The 20,400-nt window shown below is 43.5% G+C and overlaps 1 protein-coding gene across 4 annotated transcripts in view; it reads left to right on the top strand.

Moving 5' to 3' along the window:
* ANO6 (anoctamin 6) overlaps nt 1–20,400 on the top strand; it is a 166,237-nt gene that overhangs the window by 126,972 nt on the left and 18,865 nt on the right. For 2 of the 4 annotated variants that reach the window (XM_073327996.2, XM_073327995.2), the window contains exon 20: nt 6,847–9,253. The exons of 1 other annotated variant lie outside the window; for it this stretch is intronic. In XM_073327996.2, coding sequence (XP_073184097.1) covers nt 6,847–7,053 — 207 coding nt within the window. In that variant the 3' untranslated portion in view covers nt 7,054–9,253. Of the gene's footprint in view, nt 1–6,846; nt 9,254–19,018; nt 19,176–20,400 lie in introns of those variants that run through there. One more of the 4 variants, XM_073327997.2, reaches the window with a different exon arrangement.

The raw sequence follows: 20,400 nt of genomic DNA, 5'->3' as shown, positions 1-20,400 counted from the left end.
ATTGACTTATCATATACTTATATTGTAAACACTTATATTGTAAACAGGCAAGGGACTGTTCTTTTGTTATGCATGTACCGTGCCTTGCATGTTGATACTCCTAGGTACTGCCACCATGCAAATACTAAATAATAAGGGATCAGAGTCCATTTAACTCCATTGTACTATCCTGGGAAGAAAGGGAAGAAGATCTGTAAAGCTACCACTTAGTCATCCATCAACACTTCAGTAAAACAGTACAGGTTTGGCCTTTATTCCTCTGCAGAGGCATCCTTCAAAAGGAAGGTATTCCAAGCAGTTGCTTCAAAATAGTGTGATATTATTAAGTTTAGGGAAGAATTAATGTTATTTTCTGCTTATCTCTCCCACCCTTTTAATTTTCCTTAGTGCCCATCCAGGGCCATCCTTAGGATTTATGGTGCCCTAGGCAGGATTATGAAACTGGTGCCCCTATGCCTGACTTGCTCTTAGCAACACAAACATAAGCTTACAGTATTGGAAAACTTGCCACATGCACTTTATTAAAAACAGTTTAACTTAATTAAGAACACAGTAATGCTGGTGGACTAGCACTAAAGAAGTAGCGCTATAGAAATTTATTGACAGAATGATGCAAATAGTATAATTTTTTTAATTTGTCAACATTTTATTGGAAATTTCTATGAAGAGGTATTGAAACAAGGATTTGTTTTTAATTAAAAGCCATCTTTCTGGCTTTTTTGGCTACAAAATCAGTAATAATGTCATCGTATGACAAAGACAAAGTGATGTCTTGTTCGATTGCAAGAATAGCAAGACCAGTCAATCGTTCCATTGTAGAACGAAGATAGTTTTTAATGAGCTTTTAGTTTTGAGAAACTCCGTTCTCCTGATGCTACTGTTACAGAAATTGTCAGTAGAATACGAGTGGCAATGTACACATTAGGATATATGTCAACAAGTTTGCTGATATGAATAAACTGTACAATGTACATCACCGATTTTGCATGTGGCAACACTAATGACAATGTACTCAGTTCTTCGTACAGTTCAAGTCCATTTAAATCAAACCTATCACCGTGCTTCAGGAGGCTCTCTAGGTTCTTGCACTTTGTCATTTGCTGCTCTTGTTTTCCTATTTCGCTGAATTTAGTTATGTCTTACAAAAATCCAAACTGTTCATGGTGTGCTCACAAGGTATTAAACCTTTCATCAACGGCTGATATTGCTTTATCCATCACAACATTAAAAATCTCAACCTCAGATTTCTTTTCTGGATTGTCTACGGCTCATCTGCGCTTTCATATTCCGCTTGCCGTTTTTTCCTTGAAACTCGTGTCACGTTTGGACATGGAAATTTTGGTTCTACACCGAGTGCCTGTGTACTCTGTGTACAGCTCTCTTGCTGTAACCTGTGCTTCTTTGAATCCATTTTCTCTGTATTTCACTAAAAAGTCTTGTGTGTTGTTTAGTAAGGTAAGTGTTGAATCAAGCTGCATCATTGGACTCTGCATTATTTTGCTTACACTTGAGATTTTAACAAGAATGTCATACCAGATTACGACAGACGTTAGAAACTTGAAGCTGGATATTTCAGAGGCGAATGACTGTGCTTCACTTTTAGCTTTTGGATCTCTGGCTTCTTCCGAAATAGCAACCAGTGCTTCATAAACTTCCTCAGATTGATATCTCAACGTTTTTGCACTTTCTACTCTGCTTTCCCAGCGTGTCTCAGATAGAGGCTTAAAGGTAATACCATTGACATGTGCTTTGAATATTTGCCATCATTGAGCGGAAGCTGAAAAGAGCACGTAAATGCATTGCAGCAAACCAAAAAAAAGAAATAGCTTCTACAGAAGACTTGGCTATATCACACAAAATCAAATTAAGGCTGTGGCATGCACACAGAACAAAAAAGGCTTGTGGATTTTCTGCCAGCAATCTAGCTTGCACGCCAGAAATGCATCCTCTCATATTGGCACCATTATCATAGCCTTGTTATCTAATGTTCATTACGGACAATCCCATTCATTTTAGTTCATGTAGGAGAGCTTGAAGAAGTCCAAAACCTGTAGTGTCCTCTTTGTCTAAAAATGTGATCAATGATTCCTTAACTGTAATCTGTGCTGAATCACTAATGTTGACAAATCTCACTACTAACGACATTTGTTCTTGATGACTTATGTCCGGAGTGCAATCTACAATTACAGCAAAATATTTTGCCAAAGTAACCAATGAAACAATTTTGTCTCTCACTTTATCACTCATTAGCATGATCAGTTCATTTTGAATTCTTGGTCCCAAATAGTGGTCCTGTATTTCATTTTCAGTTACTCTTTGGAGATGTTCACTCATCACTGTGTCAAATTTTCCCAGCAGTTGTACGAGGCCCAAAAAATTGCCATTTTTGGGCAGGAATAATTTCTCAATGCTTCCTCTAAAAGCAAGATTGTTTGTTGATAGATATTCAACAATAGATAATAGACGTTCAAAACACAACGCCAATGTTGCTTCTCTTACTCCAGCAATCTTTGATTTTGGGCATCAAGAGTTGTCTGATTTTTTAACCTTACACTCAGCTCACACCATTTGTGCATACTTTCAATGTGGTGTTGTGCCATTTCATGTTGCGGTAATATGTGACTAAGATTTTTCCAATCATTAATACCCATGGTTGCTATCTTAAAATTGCAGCTATTGAAAAGCTTGCATGGGAAACAAAATACAGCATCCTTACATTTAGAGTACACAAGCTACTATCTGTTGACAATTTCACCATTAGAAAGTCTTTTGTAGTAGTTGTTTTCTGTGAATTTCCTACCTCTAATGTCTTTAGGATATTCAAGACCTTTTATTCTCCCAGGGCCTTTCTCAAGTATAATGGCACAAAATTCTTTGTTTAAAGATTGTGGCCATATGCCAGTGTCATCTATATCCCATGCTAGTACAGTTTCAACTGTTGTAATTTCTTGTTTTGTGTCTGCATCTGTTTCAAATGATTGTTCTGTGTGTGGTTGCGTTTCTTGAGCTTCGTCTACACAAATATTTTGTTCGGCACTTACTTGATGATCTTCATCAACTTTGTTGTTTTCATGACATACAAACTTAAGTATAGAATCCTTCCATGCTTGTACAGCTAATCCTATTTCATCTTTCCGTTTTCTTTTTTGTGACCCGGAAAGTTGTTTTCAATATGACATAACTTACAAGGGTGTTTTTTAAAGAAATAACTGTTTAAATTATCAGATTATCAGAAATATTATTTAAAATAACTAATATAGGATAGTTGTGAGTGTGTGACCTTGAGCTCGTGTGAAGACACCTCACAAAGCACTCCACCCTGACTGAGACACAGTAGAGTTGGAAACCCATGTCATTTTTACAAAGCCACTTTTTAGTTTTAAATTGAGAGTGGGCATCAGTCTTAATGTTAGTTACAACTCTATATCCACCTTATACTGTAAACAGATCAATGGCATTATCCAGTTTAATAGGCTGGGTTTCCAAACAGTGGCAAAATATAACCCTAGTTTTACTCCCAGGTAAAGCACAGAGTGACCAAAATAAAGTCAGCACAGAATCATCTCATCTCGATCAAGGCAGCACAGAAATGTTACAGAAGTCCTATTGTGCCTTGTTTTTGTTTGGAAAGACGTTAGCAATAGTAGCACATTTTGGGCGCTGCCAGAAATACATGATAAATCACTGCCTCTAAAGTTCCATCAAAAACTGATATTTTCACAGCTCTATCATGATCTGCTGCACAGATTCTTCACAAGGAAGTGTCCCTGGCCTTTTTAACTCATATTAACCATGTATTTACTTTATGAAAGTTGGACAAAACATTGTGAACACATCAGACATTGGCTGCCCAACCTCTGGACTGGCAAAAGCTATACTGACTCACTGGGAAAAAAAGCAAGAGAATCTTAGTACAACATATGGTCACTCTATACACCAGTAAGGAGAGGAGCATATTGCAGTTGTTGGAGGGCTCTATTTAGCAGTAACAGGGCTATAGGAAAGCCAGTCAACATTTTTTGTTTCTCTGATGAAAACTGGCCCACGCCCTGCCCCAAACCAAACTTGTCACAAATAATTGTCAATAACTTAATTTTCTGGTTTTGGCTAAGATATTGATTTAAAATATTGAAATTGGATTCAGGATTGTTAGCAAGCATTTTTGGCAAACAAAGTTGTTAAATGACAATCTAAAATGGCAACACAGTACTGCTTTCATGCTTGGCTCACTCACTCCCCAGCCTGCTGGTCCAACAGCTGCAGTAGAGGAGGAGATAGGTGGAAAACTGCAGTACCCCAAGATCCACCTCTTGGGGGGCAGAGTAGCAACAGCAGCAGCAAATCCTCAGGTCCAATCACACGCCAATGGGCACCACTGCCAGCCCAATGGACCACGGTGAAGTTAACACAGCATCTGATCTCAGTGATGGTGCACCCACAGAGCCACAGCAGCTCATCTTGCCCTGCGCAGCTGCCAGCCCCGGGGAGAGACAGACTTCCCAGCTAGGGTAACCAGATGTCCTGATTTTATAGGGCCAGTCCCAACAGTTGGGGCTTTGTCTTATATAGGCACAAATTCCCCCCACCTAGGGTGATCAGAAAGCAAGTGTGAAAAATCAGGACAGGGGGAGGGGGCTAATAGGAGCCTATATAAGAAAAAGACCCCAAAATTGGGACTGTCCCTATAAAAGTGGGACATCTGGTCACCCTACCCCAACCCCCATCCTGATTTTTCACTCATGCTATCTGTCCCAGCCAGCTGCGTGTGACCCTTCCAATCCTGGCTGGCTGCCGAGGAAGTGAGTTACTGTCACTTTCGCAGCCAGTCAGCCCCCTGCCCGCCCCTTCCCCTCACCCAGCCCTGCCGGAGGAGGGGGGGAGAGGGGTGCTCCATGGAGGGGGGGAGAGAAGAATGGGCGTTATGGGGGGGGCAAAAAAGGATACTGCAGCCGCCAAGCCTGCCTCACCTCATGCCAGGGGAGAGAGTCACACTCACAGGTGAGTTTCTTCCCCCACCCATACCGCCCCCTTCCCAGAGACCCCAGCAGCCAATCCCCTCCCTCAGACTGTGCTGCATTTGGCTCTCTCTAGGACCCAGCATCCCTGCTCTTACATGCTCCACTGCTTCCCATCTGTCTGGACTTCCAGCAGAGTGGTGCCCTAGGCGGCTGCCTATTCTGCCTATGGCTAGGGACAGCCCTGTGCCCATCACATCCCAAATGTCTCAGGAACAGGGCAGGATCCAGAATGGAAAACATATTACATGACAATTTCCTTTCTGGGATGGACCCGCCTCCTAGTATCCCCCAGCTAAGTCTATTGGGTGGCCTTCTCAGGATCCATATATAGAGTGGAATAAAGCAGTGTTGTTACAAAATTTCTATTTAATCTACTAGTAAGAAATTTGTGTTTCCATACAGCTTTGGAAGTACTGCATGGTGGAAGTCATCTGGGAAAAGGTGGAGGCTTTTGTGGAGGCATCTGGGGAGTTATGAAGCAGTGTAGGATTGTGGGAGGAGCACACTAGTTAAATGTTTCTGTATAAAATTCAAGGGCCTGATTCAAGGCCCACTGAAGTCAATAGAAAGATTCCTACTGACTTCAATGGTTGTTGGGTCAGTGTCCAGGTAAGAGGTCAGAGGAGATGTACCCAAGTCCTGGAGTCATCTGGACAAGTTGGCACTAGCTCCAATAGTTACAGGAAGAGAGAGACTCAAGCCAGATGTGTCAGATGGGGAGGAAAAGGGGGGAGAGGTCAGTCCCAGAAAGGAAGTCATCAGGTAACAAGTTTCCCAAGGCTACAGGAGAAGTCACTGTCCCAGGATATTGCTCCTTATAGACTTCTGTATTCGTTGGGACATTTAGCTACTGTGGTATAAAACACAAATGTACCTTAATGTAACATTTCATCTATATAATAAGATTGCAAAAAAGTCACTCTGTAGCTTATTATGTCTGTACAATCATCATGAAGCGACGGAAGCAGCTATAAGCGTGCTTTGGGGGCTCTTTATGTTCAGAATGTTATCAGAGTGAATCACCACTGGTTTTGTGGTCTGTTACCATCCAGCTTTTAAGTTCTCAGCCAATTTGACTTTACGAATTATAACTGTGCAGTGTACAACACAGTAAGGCATGTATCTATGCCATGCCAAGAGGCCTCGACCATTGTGATAGTAGAGATAACTCAACCATCCGCCACCCTTATTCTGCTCCTAATTGTATGCAACAATTTCATTGGTTGCATGAGGGAGACTGCACAGATGGTGGATTACTTGACCCAATTCTCACATCACAGCACACACGCTTATTCACCACCCACACAAATCAACACCACTCTCCCAGCACACTCCCTCTAGACACAAATCAACAACCCACACAGCAACACAACCAGCATACACAATAACCCCAAATGTACACAGCCCCTCACTACAGCACATGCCCCTCACTTGCTTCCCGCACAGATCCACACAACTCTCCCAGAACAAAACTCATACACAAATCAACACAAGCACCCACACAACCAGTACACACAATCACCTCAAACATCACTCTGAAGCCTAGAATATCTGTTGCGTCAGTGTGCAGCAGTGGACACAGCTACAAGCATGGTTAAGAGCTCTTTTTGTTCAAAATATCACCAGGTTCAATCATCAATGGGATTTGTGGTCAGTTACCATCCAGTTTTTAAGTTCTCAGTCATTTTTGGCTTTTTTTTTTTTTTTTTTTTACCATGCATGACATTGTGAATTACACCTGTGCGACAGCATGGGCTTTCAGCTTCTAATTAGTAATAATAATAGCCTGTTCTGCGTGACTGACATTCTTGATTTACATCTTCCCTAGCATGTCATATACTGTGTGAAGTTTATTGTTTCGTACGTAATTCCGGATGTATCACAAAAGACGAAGAGCAAGATCAAACGAGAGAAATACTTAACACAGACACTCCTGCATGAGAATCATCTCAAAGTTGTGAAAAAAAAAATGGGGAAAATAGCTGACAGAATCTGGAAAGAAGCAGACGGCACTTTCCGAACTAAATATGACTAAGAATTTTACACACAGACAGTACTTAACTGGCTTAGTACTGGTTACTAATGGCTAATCAAAATATTACTGATGTCTAATCAAAAGTTGGGGATTAACTCCCTTTAGCAAATAGTTTCTTGTAACTCTTGCCTATGTCTGGAACATCATTGTACATCATTGGCTATAAAGGCAAGGATTGGAAAATACAAAACCATGAGACCCAGTAGGGCACTGGAAAAAGTAAAATGAAGTCTTTAATAGTTGTAGCCGGACAGAAAAGAGAAGTCACACAGTTTTCTTTAGACTGTCTCATAAGAAGGGGCAGATTCATTCTGAAATGCAGCACAGCACCTTCCACTTCATTCAGCAATTGGTTATTTCATCTGCTGTTCAATTTGCGCAAACCCTCAGAAACCAAATCATTTGTATTAAAAACAACACAGCTGCCATTGAATGAGTTGTGATCACTTGAAGCGGCTGTCACTGGATAATTCAATCACTAGCTATATAATTAAGCTCAGAGGAAAAGACAAACTCAGAAAGAGACAGAAGACGAAAAGATGACAAGAACTAAACATTAGGATGTTCAGCCATTGCTGTTGCCATGATAAGCGTACTATGTGCCATACAAGCTAAGAAATGCGCAGTGGGGATTATACAGATAACAAGATATTTCAATCAACGTGGTAAGAATGGACCTGAATCACAATGAGAGGAAGCACTGTAAGCCTGATTCTCCTCTCACTGATACCTGCGTAAGGTAAGTGGTGATTCCCCGCCTTCTTACAGCAGTATGAGTGAAAGGAGAATCAGGGCATGTGTCTTTACCCAGTTGATGTACATTAAATAGTTCATTTTGCCCATTCTGTGTAGAACCTGTATGCTCTCGGAGGCTTCTTACCTGTAACAGGAGTGAGAATTTAAATTCTTGTCACACATTAGATCAGTATGCACAGAGGGCTCACTTTTGTATTTCTTTCACAACCAAAACTCCATTCGCTTCAGTGGTAGTTTTCAGTGTGCGAGGAATGCAGGGTTGGACCTACTGTTGGACCGCAATTCAATCCATCACAAAATAGCATGTGTCAACACAGTAGCCAGGAGGTGTGATTTCCAGCATGGGTAAACAGACACATGCTAGCTCTGCTCAGGTTAGCAGACTGAAAAGAGCAGTGTGGCCACAGTAGCTCAGGCTACCCAGGAGGTTGGGCAGCTAGCCTGAGCCACTCCCAGTACCACACGCATCAATGATCATCATGCAAAAAAAATCCATGTTAACCTTAAAGACTCTTTTACAGTACAGTGGTGGTGGGGAAATATTTACCTAATGAAAAAGGTCAAAATCCAGAGGGAATGGAGGAGAGACCAGCCTGAGATGGGACTGTGATTTGGCCTATGTAAATAACCTCACAACACTTATCACCCATTTTATAGATGGGGAAACTGAGGCACAGAGCAGTTAAGTGCCTCTTCTATGGTCACACAGTGATCCGTGGCAGAGCTGGGATTAACATGCAGGAGCTCCTGGTCCTCAGTGACCTATTCAATCCACTGGACCTCATCCCTGTATACCCAAGGGCATGTACTATCTCTTCCTTTTGCTGTCATCTAGCATTATTCTCTTGAACATAGTAGCCTTAATCCACATCTGGCAATTATTCCTCCTTCAGAATAACATGCGCAAAATTCAGAATTACACATAGTGATAAGTATGGTGCCTTAAAGATTATCTTAAATAAAAAAATACTTAACATTCTGTTCAGTTTACATAGACTTTATCTCTGCCTGCTAAAGATGGGATTACTAGGCCTCTCAGAACTTTTGAAGCATAAGAATGAAACAATCAGGAGGAAAAAAACAACAGTATTTGTAACTCCTTTAGAAACTAGGTTACTCGGAGAATATTTCACTAGCCTTTTAAAGGGAAAATTAGAATCTGCTTGAAAATATAAATAGCTTTTTCGCTTTTGACGCTGCAGATCACAAACTGTGACATCATCATCCGCTGTGGGGCCAAAATCATCTTTGGTATAAATTCAGTGAAGTCAGACCTGCAAAGAGCTCTGTGTAAGCTCAAAAGCTTGTCTCTCTCACCAACAGAAGTTGGTTCAGTAAAAGATATTATCCACCCACCTTGTCTCTCTAATAGGCTATTTGAGCAACTTTATAAACTACATAACAATACCAATATTTGTAAGGTTCTTCAGAAGTTGATATGATTTGATGCATAAAAATACATATTTTGTATTTTTTGCTAAGAACATTTGCTATTAATTTCTGAACATTAAGATATTTCTTTATATTTATCATTTTAATAAAATTTATTTTAAAATGCATTCAGTGTCTTCATTTGTGCTGTTCTTTTTCAGAAGCAGAACAACAGAGCAGCCACCAAGTACCATGGTTAAATTATAAAAATATTATCATTGTCTATTTTCCGTATTACTGCCCATTTTCAAGTTCTTGCCATTAAGTTGTGCCACTGCTATTGAGAACTATCAGCTTCTTTTCTAAATTTTCTGGATGATGGAATTCCTCCTTTTCCACAGCAGAGCTGTGATATGGAGGGTAAAATCATTATGCTCTCATAAAGACTCATGATTTAAGCTTTTTTCTTTTTGTCTTATTTTTTTTTTCAAAACAATTTAAGCTCTTTAATGATCTGGGATTCAGTTTATTCCAGCAGGATCAGGTCTATAACGGGCACCCTACTTCCAGATAATTCAGCCTTTGGGTCCCTTCCTGGGGCTCTTGCTAATCCACGTTTATCCTTTATCTGGGACTGCACAATCAGCATGAATTACTGTTTGTTACTCCCATAGCCCCCTATGGATGGGAGTGGGGTATTTATTTGACTTAGGCATGTACATACAATTAGAAACAATCTACGGATCTTACTGTACTCATGAACTCTTCCTCTCCCTATCATCCATTCAGACCTCAAGCCACTTAACTCTCTTACGCCTCTGTAGCCCAACAATAACCTCTTCAAAGGCCTAGGAGAATGGATAGGCTTGTCGGATAAAAGATTCTCTGGCCATTTCAGACACAAACTTTGTCTGCACTTGCCTTTTTTATGTTTTCCACACAGCTGCTTTTAAACACCAGTGTAGCTCCATGGCGGTTGTAACACTAGAGCACTAGTTTAGCTGTTTTTGCCACCATGGTGTCTAGCCCTATACTGAGCAGACTGACAACCTAGTCATAAAAATGGCAGTACCCCATCTAACATAACATAACATAACATCAGCCACACTATCAGAGGCTCGTTCACCTGCACATCCACCAATGTGATATATGCCATCATGTGCCAGCAATGCCCCTCTGCCATTTACATTGGTCAAACTGGACAGTCTCTACGTAAAAGAATAAATGGACACAAATCAGATGTCAAGAATTATAACATTCATAAACCAGTCGGAGAACACTTCAATCTCTCTGGTCACGCAATTACAGACATGAAGGTCGCTATCTTAAAACAAAAAAACTTCAAATCCAGACTCCAGCGAGAAACTGCTGAATTGGAATTCATTTGCAAATTGGATACTATTAATTTAGGCTTAAATAGAGACTGGGAGTGGCTAAGTCATTATGCAAGGTAGCCTATTTCCCCTTGTTTTTTCCTACTCCCCCCCCCCCCCCCCAGACGTTCTGGTTAAACTTGGATTTAAACTTGGAGAGTGGTCAGTTTGGATGAGCTATTGCCAGCAGGAGAGTGAGTTTGTGTGTGTGTGTGTGTCCCCGGGGGAAAAAAAAAAAGCGGGGGAGGTGTGGGATGTGAGAGAGCCTGGTTTTGTGCTGGAAATGGCTCACCTTGATTACCATGCACATTGTAGGGAGAGTGGTCACTTTGGATGAGCTATTACCAGCAGGAAAGTGAGTTTGTGTGTGTATGGCGGTGGGGGGGTGAGAAAACCTGGATTTGTGCTGGAAATGGCCCACCTTGATTATCATGCACATTGTAGGGAGATTTCAGAGTAACAGCCGTGTTAGTCTGTATTCGCAAAAAGAAAAGGAGGACTTGTGGCACCTTAGAGACTAACCAATTTATTAGAGCATAAGCTTTCGTGAGCTACAGCTCACTTCCTCAGATGCATATCGTGGAAACTGCAGCAGGCTAGCTATTACCAGCAGGAGAGTGAGTTTGTGTGTGTATGGGGGTGGGGGGGATGTGAGAACCTGGATTTGTGCAGGAAATAGCCCAGCTTGATTGTCATGCACATTGTGTAAAGAGTTGTCACTTTGGATGGGCTATCACCAGCAGGAGAGTGAATTTGTGTGGGGGGGTGGAGGGTGAGAAAACCTGGATTTGTGCTGGAAATCACTTTAGATAAGCTATTACCAGCAGGACAGTGGGGTGGGAATAGGTATTGTTTCATATTCTCTGTGTATATATAAAGCCTGCTGCAGTTTCCACGATATGCATCTGAGGAAGTGAGCTGTAGCTCACGAAAGCTTATGCGCTAATAAATTGGTTAGTCTCTAAGGTGCCACAAGTCCTCCTTTTCTTTTTATTGTAGGGAGAGTGGTCACTTTGGATAAGCTATTACCAGCAGGAGAGTGAGTTTGTGTGTGTGGTTTTGGAGGGGGGTGAGGGGGTGAGAGAACCTGGATTTGTGCAGGAAATGGCCCACCTTGATTATCATACACATTGTGAAGAGAGTTGTCACTTTGGATGGGCTATTACCAGCAGGAGAGTGAGTTTGGGGGGGGGGGGGGCGGAGGGTGAGAAAACCTGGATTTGTGCTGGAAATGGCCCAACTTGATGATCACTTTAGATAAGCTATTACCAGCAGGACAGTGGGTGGGAGGAGGTATTGTTTCATGATCTCTGTGTGTATATAATGTCTGCTGCAGTTTCCACGGTATGCATCCGATGAAGTGAGCTGTAGCTCACGAAAGCTCGTGCTCAAATAAATTGGTTAGTCTCTAAGGTGCCACAAGTACTCCTTTTCTTTTTGCGAATACAGACTAACACGGCTGTTACTCTGAAACCCATCTACACTGTTGCTCTCACAAGGCCAGGTGCTGCGATGACAAAATTGCACTGCCATAACCTCAGCTAATGCTGAGTGCATTTTACAAGCTATGGGTATAGAGGATGTAGCATCATATTAGGCCTTGTCTATGCTAGGAAAATGGACCTATTTTTAAATGTTAGCTAATGTGTTAATGTGCTTAAATTCTGTTGCAGACAAGGCAGTCGAGCCTAGGGCTCACGCTTTGTGCAGCTCATATGCATCAGCAAGAATAAGTTATTTTGCAGCCCTTGTTAGTTGCTTTGACTGTTAGTAGTTTACCTGCTACCTCCTTCCCTTTTTGCCATTGTTCAAGAGAATTACTCTTATTTTGCATATCCACTGCATACCAGATTGGCACAATTAAACTGTTTTACCAGTTGCACCCATTTTCTAACAAACTCCAGCTGAGTAGCTTACTCCACTATATACCTCACAGGAGAATTTGGCCTAGAGATTGCCATGGGCATTACACCAATTTACACCAGATCTGGAATTTGCTTAATGCTCTGTCATTTCATGTCTTGTAAAAGGGGGCTGGGGGGCTACTGTAATTCCTCTCAGGAAAGAAAGCATGCTTGGTGGCTTTAGAGCAAATATTTATTTGTATTACGTAGACCTACACAGCCCACTCAAGGATCAGGGCCTAAGTTCCCTGTAAGCTTCGCAGCCACGCAGCTGCCTATTAAGCCCGGTATAGGGGCAGGGCAATCACTAGCTATTCTGGGACCCTACTCAGCCCACCCCCACCCCCCCATGGGGGGGCAGGCCTCCGTGGGGTGGGGGAGGCTGGCCCCAGGCCTCCGCGGGGGGACGGGGGCTGGCTTGGGGGAACAGGGGGGAACCACCTCCCAGCATTCACCGGTGGCACGTTAGGGGCTGGGTCCCTGCACTTCCTGCCGCTGGTGAGTGCAGGCCCAACCCTGCTGCACTCCTCAGGGGCAGGAAGAGGCAGGGCTGGGCGGGGGCTTTGGGGAGGAGTGGAGTGGGGGCGGGGCGGGGCTGGGGCAGAGCAAGGGTGGGAGTCCTGGGGAAGAAGTGGGGCAGGGGCTGGAGCAGCACGCAGCTGCGCAGGGCACCAGGAAATTTGGTGCCCCAAGTTTCCTGGTGCCCTACTCAGCTGTGTACTTTGCGTATGGGTAAGGACAGCCCTGCACAGGGGCTTAGGGCTGCAGCAGGGAGAGATGCCTCTCCCCCAGCATGGACCCGCCATGGGGGGGACAGGGCGCCGCTCCCCACCAGCCCCAGTCCAGACCTGCCACGGTGGGGAGAGGCACCCCACCCCACTGGCCCCTGTGTGGACCTGCCCTGGACTTGCCGTGGCCAGGGGAGAGGAGACCCTCCCTCAGCCCAGCCGGAGCTGCCACAGCCAGGGAGAGACACCTCTCCCCCGGCCCCGACCTGCTGCGGTGAGAGAGGGCTGCGGGGAGTCCCCTCTCCCCACCACAGCCCCGGGGCAGCCTGCACCCGAAACCCCTCATCCCTGGCCCCACCCCAGAGCCCTCACCCCATCCTCTGCTACAGCCCTGAGCCCCCTCTTGCACCCTGAACCCCTCATCCCTGGCCCCACCCCAGAGACTCTTCACCCCTAGCTGGAGCCCTCACCCCCTGCACCCAACCCTGAGCTTCCTCCCACACTCTGAACCCATCGGCCCCTTCCTCACCCCAGAGCCTGCACCCCAAGCCAGAGCTCTCACCCCCTGCACCAAACCCTTCGCCCCAGCCCCCACATAACCTCCATATTGGTGCACATAACAAAATTCATTCCGCATATGGACATACAAAGTTAGAACACTGAGGGCCCAATTATGCTCGGGCACTGTACATGTACCCAGTGATTAGGACATGACTTGGTATAACAGCAGCAACACAACCTGTGTGAACTTTAATTTATTTGGGGGATATTTCTCTAGTAAGAAAGAAACATTTCTCAACAGCCAAGTAATAGCACAGTATTGAATTCTTCCTGAGCCTGCTCTGTAAATTGGATTTTATTTGCAAGCTGAAACAGCATGAGAACTGGCACCTTTTATTTTTCTAATTTGTTGATTGTGTGCTTTGATATGATTAGCCCCTAAAAAACAACACTAATCTCTGAAATACAACTCCGTTTTGCAAGTCAACAATGAAGCAAAGAATTGATTGAGGCTCTCAGCAACACCCATTACTGTACTTATTAACTCACCACTCTTGCTTTTAGTCGACCTGACTTGTTATATTTTCCCCATTCAGTAGTTTTAGTCACTAACAATACAGGGTCACACACATACACCCTGGTCATCAGCTAAATCAGAGCCATGGCACTCAGGGAACAGAACTCACAGCTGCTTCATGGCAGAGGATGCTCCCTCCAGTTCCAGAAGAATTTTGTGTAGGTCTCTGTAGTTACAGGTTTCAGAGTAACAGCCGTGTTAGTCTGTATTTGCAAAAAGAAAAGGAGTACTTGTGGCACCTTAGAGACTAACCAATTTATTTGAGCATAAGCTTTCGAGAGCTACAGCTCACTTCATCGGATGCATACTGTGGAAAGTACAGAAGACATTTTTATACACACAAACCATGAAAAAATGGGTGATTATCACTACAAAAGGTTTTCTCTCCCCCCACCCCACTCTCCTGCTGGTAATAACTTATGTAAAGTGATCACTCTCCTTACAATGTGTATGATAATCAAGGTGGGCCATTTCCAGCACAAATCCAGGTTTTCTCCCCCCCCCCCAACACCCTGCCCCCCCAAAAAAACACTCTCTTGTTGGTAATAGCTTATCTAAAGTGATCACTCTGCATTAGCCTCAGTTGGCCAGCTATTAGAGGGCCAAAAAAACCCCAAAATCCACACATTTTGCCAGCCAAAAATCACCCAGGTGAGTCACTGGGTGCCTGTTAAGGATGTAGGGCTGGGAATATGGAGAGTTTATGCAACTTCATCCTAATTTGCATATTTGATGGCTATACATGGATTTATTGCTATAGATTTAACCACAATTAAATTAATCACTTTGCCCACCTCCATGCCCTCAAATCGATCCTCTCCCCCATCCTTCCCCCTCTTCCTGGCTCCTCCTTGAATTTGACAAGCCCTCCCCTTTTGTGTTCCCTTCCTCTCCCTGGTGCCCCCTGTCTACCTTGAGTGTCTCTGCACTCATCCGACTCTCCAGCGTCCCCTGGGGCAGCAGTACTTTTTCTCCTGCATTGTGGGTGGAGCTAGGAAGGCTCCTCATCTCAGTTATGTGTTTGGAAGCCAGAATCTTGCTCCCTTCCCAGGCTGTTGGTGAAGGGTTTTGCCTCCATCCCGCTGAAGCCTGCAGCACCAAGCCTATCCAGGCTGTGGCTTTGTGGGAGGAGGCAGGGCTAGTGAGCAGATGGTCACCCCTGTGAAAGTGCAGAGTTTTGGGGACAATTGAGGGCACCCTGTCCCAATGGGAGGCCCAGCCAACCACTTGGAAGACCAAGAGATAGCACCCAAAATTAGGAGCCTTACAAGACATGTAGTCGCAGAAAAAATCTGACTGGCTTGGTGTTGGTAGGGATTGTTGGATGGGGAGGAGTTGTGATGGGTGCTACTGGGTGGGAAAAGACACTTGCATGGGTGCTGCTGGATGTGTTAGTAATGGGGGAGGTGCTCCTGGGTGAGGGGTGGCATGCTGATAGAAGCAGTGGGTGCTGTTGGGTGAGGGTTTGGTGCTTCAGCCTTCTTGTCCAAGCTCCATCCTCCCCGCACCAGCACTGCACACTGTTGTGGTTCATGACTTGCCACTCACATCTGGTGAAGAGCTAGCTGAACACACCAAACAGTGGGGCACACTGCTGGAATTTTGCTGTGATGCCCCCCTCTCCCCGTCATTCCCAGCCAACTCCTTGCAAGTCACCCAGCTATCAAGACCCAGGTGCAAGTCACCAGTGTCTGGCAACATGCTGGAGATTTGAATTCTTCCTTCAGACTGTATGTTTAACTCTACTTTTTCCCCAGCCCTTTGAAAAACTATATTCAGCCATGGGTGGTTTTTCAATTTATTAAAATTTGTTTTATAGTAGCACCCCCACTGGGCAAGGCCCTTTTCCCAAGGACAGTTTTCCCCTTTGCAGAACTCACAACTTTAGTATAAAGATGTTACTGCTTTGACTTGCCTCCATCACTCTGAGCCCCTTGGTGCATGCAGGTACTGCAAAACCATTTATCTTCATAGGCATTCATCATCATTTATCATCATAGGCATATTCATCAAGGGTCCCTCATTAATCCCCCCCCCATCTTAGTTTAATCACTACGACCTGCTCTCTGAATTGCCCAGTCTCAAGATTACTGTTTCAGTTGTTCCAATAAAAGATATTACCTCACGCATCTTGTGTCTCTAATATTCTGGGACCAACATGGCTACAACAACTCTGAATACATCTTTTATCCCCAGTCCTCTATTTCTAAAATATAACCCAAATTCCAAACATAATCAAATTGTGATCAGTGTGGATCACATTCGTGCTATGAGTGTCTCTCCAGTCAGTACCGTGGGAAGCTGGGTAGGTAATTTAGGCTCAAAATTTAGTTTTTGTAGATTATTATTTTTATTGTGGTACCTAGTGTGATAAGTCCTGTCCCTTCACCAAAGAGCTTATAATCCCAAAAAACTATTGTCAGTTAAGGGGGAAAGGATACCAAAATAAACACATTTGCTTAATTTAAATTATAAATAAAATGCTGCTATTCTCGTAAATAAGCGTTATTAATTGGCTGATTTCTTTTAAGCATTATAGCAGAGGTGGGACTTGAAGGGCACAGCTTCACTGAAATAAAAGTGTGTTCTTAAGTCGATTACCTGACTCAGGTAACATTGAGTCATTGGGAGGGAGTTGGGATGCTTGTAGGCCCGGCTCAAGTTCAGTGAGGGTGTGTCAGGGGCATCATGGAAGATATGGAGACAGTTCTGCAAGAAGCTGATCAATTGGTAGTCAAAACTAGCATAGTTGGCAGAGTGTTTGAGTAAGGGGGCTATTAATAAAAGAAACGAGCAGACCAGTTGGAAGGGGTCAAGTTAAGGGGGGCCTTGAAGATGAGAAGAAGCAGCTTGATCCTGAAATGGTGAAGAAAGGCATGCAGGGATTCGCACAGGGAGGGGGTGTGCATGTTATAAAACACAATATTAATGGAAAATGTTAATTAAATGCATTTAGATTGAGGTATCTGTTCCCATTGTCCAAGCTGCATGAAATCCAAACTACCAGCGTAAGTGGTAGAAAATAAATTCAGCAACTGTTCCATTTTAATAATTACACCACTAATAACAATTGTTTAATACAAGTTGTTTTTATTGACAGTATCCATTTACTAATCAGCCTCCTCTGTCATTTCCCTGCTTCTTGGCTAACGACCATGAGTCAATAAACAATCTCTGTTTATATCCACAGCCATACAGCCAGCTAGTGTATTACCTCCACTGTACACAATCCAGGTTAGCCCTACCTCACCGCTGTCTCTTGTTGCAGACACACCTCTCTCATTCAGCCAGTCATTTTGTAAACCAGCTTGACTGTTTGGCCCTGCCCTGCCCAGACTGAACTGAATCATGCTGAGTCATCTACAAATATGCCACTGTAACATTGTGGGGGCTTTTTTCTGTTCATCCCCTGTGCAGCACTAGTGAAAGTTAGTGACAAATATCTATAGCCCAGCAGTCAACCGGTAGGAAATGTACTAATCCCCAAGTGGATGGTACAGGGATTTGCTAATTCTTTGGGGGTCTGTGGGCTGGAAGCAGTTAGACAGCACCTTTTGCAGTGGAGGGAAGAGGGAGAGTCTCTGGCCACTGAGACAGAGCAAATCTTTACCTCTTCCACCTGGGAAATCCGTCTCCTCCCACAGTTAGTATGCCCAATGTGTCCCATTTCCCATGGGTCTTTTTACTGAATTAATAAATGAAAGTTTTAGATAGCTTCATTCCCATATGTGTGTTTTACTTGATTAACCTGCTGACCAAGTCCTACTCCATCTTTAAGACTCTAGCTGCTGATCCTTCACTGCTGCAAATACTTGTCTACACGTGGAAATTAATTCAGATTAAAGTAGGGTGTGAATTTAAAGTGCAATAGCTCTTCCCAAATAACTCCATGTGTGGATATGAGTGCTTTAACTATTCACCCTATCTTAATCCAAATTAGACTTTCGGTGTAGACAAAACCTATAATTCATGTGCACAACTTAAAGGAATGGGAAAATTACATCAGGGCTACAAATTTGCAGAACTGGGCCTTAAATGTAGTTTTAAAAGGAATAAGTGAGAGTCAAACAGGAAGTTGCCATTTTGACAGCCTTCTGGTGGAATCTGTGACAGGAAATGTAGCTCAGCAGCACTGGAAAGTATGAGAAAGTCCTGAGATTGACATTTTTATTTACTGCGTCTTCTAAAAGTCTGCTCCATCTGTTGTGTCACAAACTAGATCAGACAAGAATTGCTGCTGGGAAGTATCAGTAATGGGGCACTGGTCACTGATGAGAGAGCAGCTCCAATCACAGTTATGGAGCCATAGCCTGGTGGCAGGTATTTTTAAGAACTAAACTGAACATTCTTTCCATAGTTGTTGTTAATTAGTAACTACTTAGTTAGCTATGTAAAAGCCATATCCTGCCACTGATCTTCATCTCAAAGGATCGTGCTTCTGGATTAATGGCAGATTATGGCCCTATAACTACTCACTGCCATTTTCCTTTAATGACAGAGGAACTAGGAGACTTTTTTTTCCCTAACTGACAAAAATGTGTCTTGCTTTAAATGGTTTATTTTAAACACACACAGAGACACACAGTCTCTTATAGCATAAACCATGTTTCATGTTATCTACTGTTCTCCACCAGGAACATTTTTTTTTTAAATGAAGAGACCTCAAGCAACTTTAAATCTTAAAAACTTTAATTGAAAGGCATAAACCCAGAGAATAGTTTCGTCAAATTTCCTTGTGTTTCTCTCTTTCCCTAGTTTGTTCCCAGTGAGCTGCAAGGAAAAGAATAAGACATTCACCATCCCTAATTGGAGCAACTAGAAAATCCTTTCTTATCTTGCAATTAAAGTAATAACATCTTATTGACAGCACAGTAGAGTAAACAGTGTCTTATTGAAAGCTCAGTGTTGCAGGAATTTGGGTTGTCCTCAGGACTTCAAGCTGAGTAATGAAAACAGGTTTTGCTACTAAATCAAAGCCTTCACTAGTTTTTCAGCTTGCCTTTGGCAAGCAGAGGTGCTTAAAACCTCCTTCTAGCTCACTGAGGATTGTTAATCAGCTAAACATAACTGAGTAAGGAAACCTGCTTAAAACAAATAACTCAACAGATAAAAAGGTTAAGTACAATCTGTGGTATATATGGGAACCATGTTGTAATTGTGTCTTGGGACTTGACTTTATGTGATGGGGCCTGAGAGTGCAAAGTTTTCTTAAAGGTCGAATTCAGCCTTAATTATTTTTGTTTGCAGTGTTGTAGCCCAGGAAATGAGAGAGACAAGGTGGGCGAAGGTTTCAGAGTAACCGTCATGTTAGTCTGTATTCTCAAAAAGAAAAGGAGTACTAGTGGCACCTTAGAGACTAACCAATTTATTTGAGCATAAGCTCAAGCATCCGATGAAGTGAGCTGTAGCTCACGCAAGCTTATGCTCAAATAAATTGGTTAGTCTCTAAGGTGCCACAAGTCCTCCTTGTCTTTTTGCAAGGTGGGTGAAGGAATATCTTTTCTTGGACCAACTTCTGTTGGTGGAAGGGACACAGTTTCGAGCTACACAGAGCTCTGAAGTAGTAGTACAGGAAGACGAGCTACAAGCTCGAAACCTTGTCCCTTCCACCAACAAAAGTTCAATGCACATTCAACTTTGCCCTTTTGAAAAATCTATCCCACTACTATTTGTAATCCATTATTATTAAGGCTACAATTCTGTCATGCAAATTTGTACTCAATTTCACGGCATAGGTATGGGGGAAAAACCCATGGTCAGGAAAGGTCATGGCCCAGGGGGAGGGGTATTGTAGAAGAAAGGGCCCACTCCAGCAAGGAGAGGCAGCCCCAAGGGTCCTGGTAAGCAAGCCCACCCCAGAGAGGAGGGGAGGTCCTGGGGATGGAGAATGAGCGCACCCTGGGGTAGAGAAGAGGCTTGCGGGGAGGGGGGACTAGTGAGCAAGCCCACCGCAGTGAGGAAGAGAGGCCCCGGGAGTAGGGCTGGAGTAAGCCCATCGTGCATCTACCCCACAATAGCAGCTCCTATCCCACAGGGCTGGACTCAGCTCTCTGCTCTGAGCAGTGTGACCCTGTGTGTTAGGTTACAGCCCTTCCATCTCAAAAGAACATAAGAACGGCCCTACTGGGTCAGCCCAA

Source organism: Lepidochelys kempii, chromosome 1, assembly GCF_965140285.1.
Source record: "Lepidochelys kempii isolate rLepKem1 chromosome 1, rLepKem1.hap1, whole genome shotgun sequence".
In the NCBI taxonomy this organism is placed as follows: Eukaryota; Metazoa; Chordata; order Testudines; family Cheloniidae; genus Lepidochelys; species Lepidochelys kempii.
This window is presented reverse-complemented; position numbering and strand designations above follow the sequence as displayed.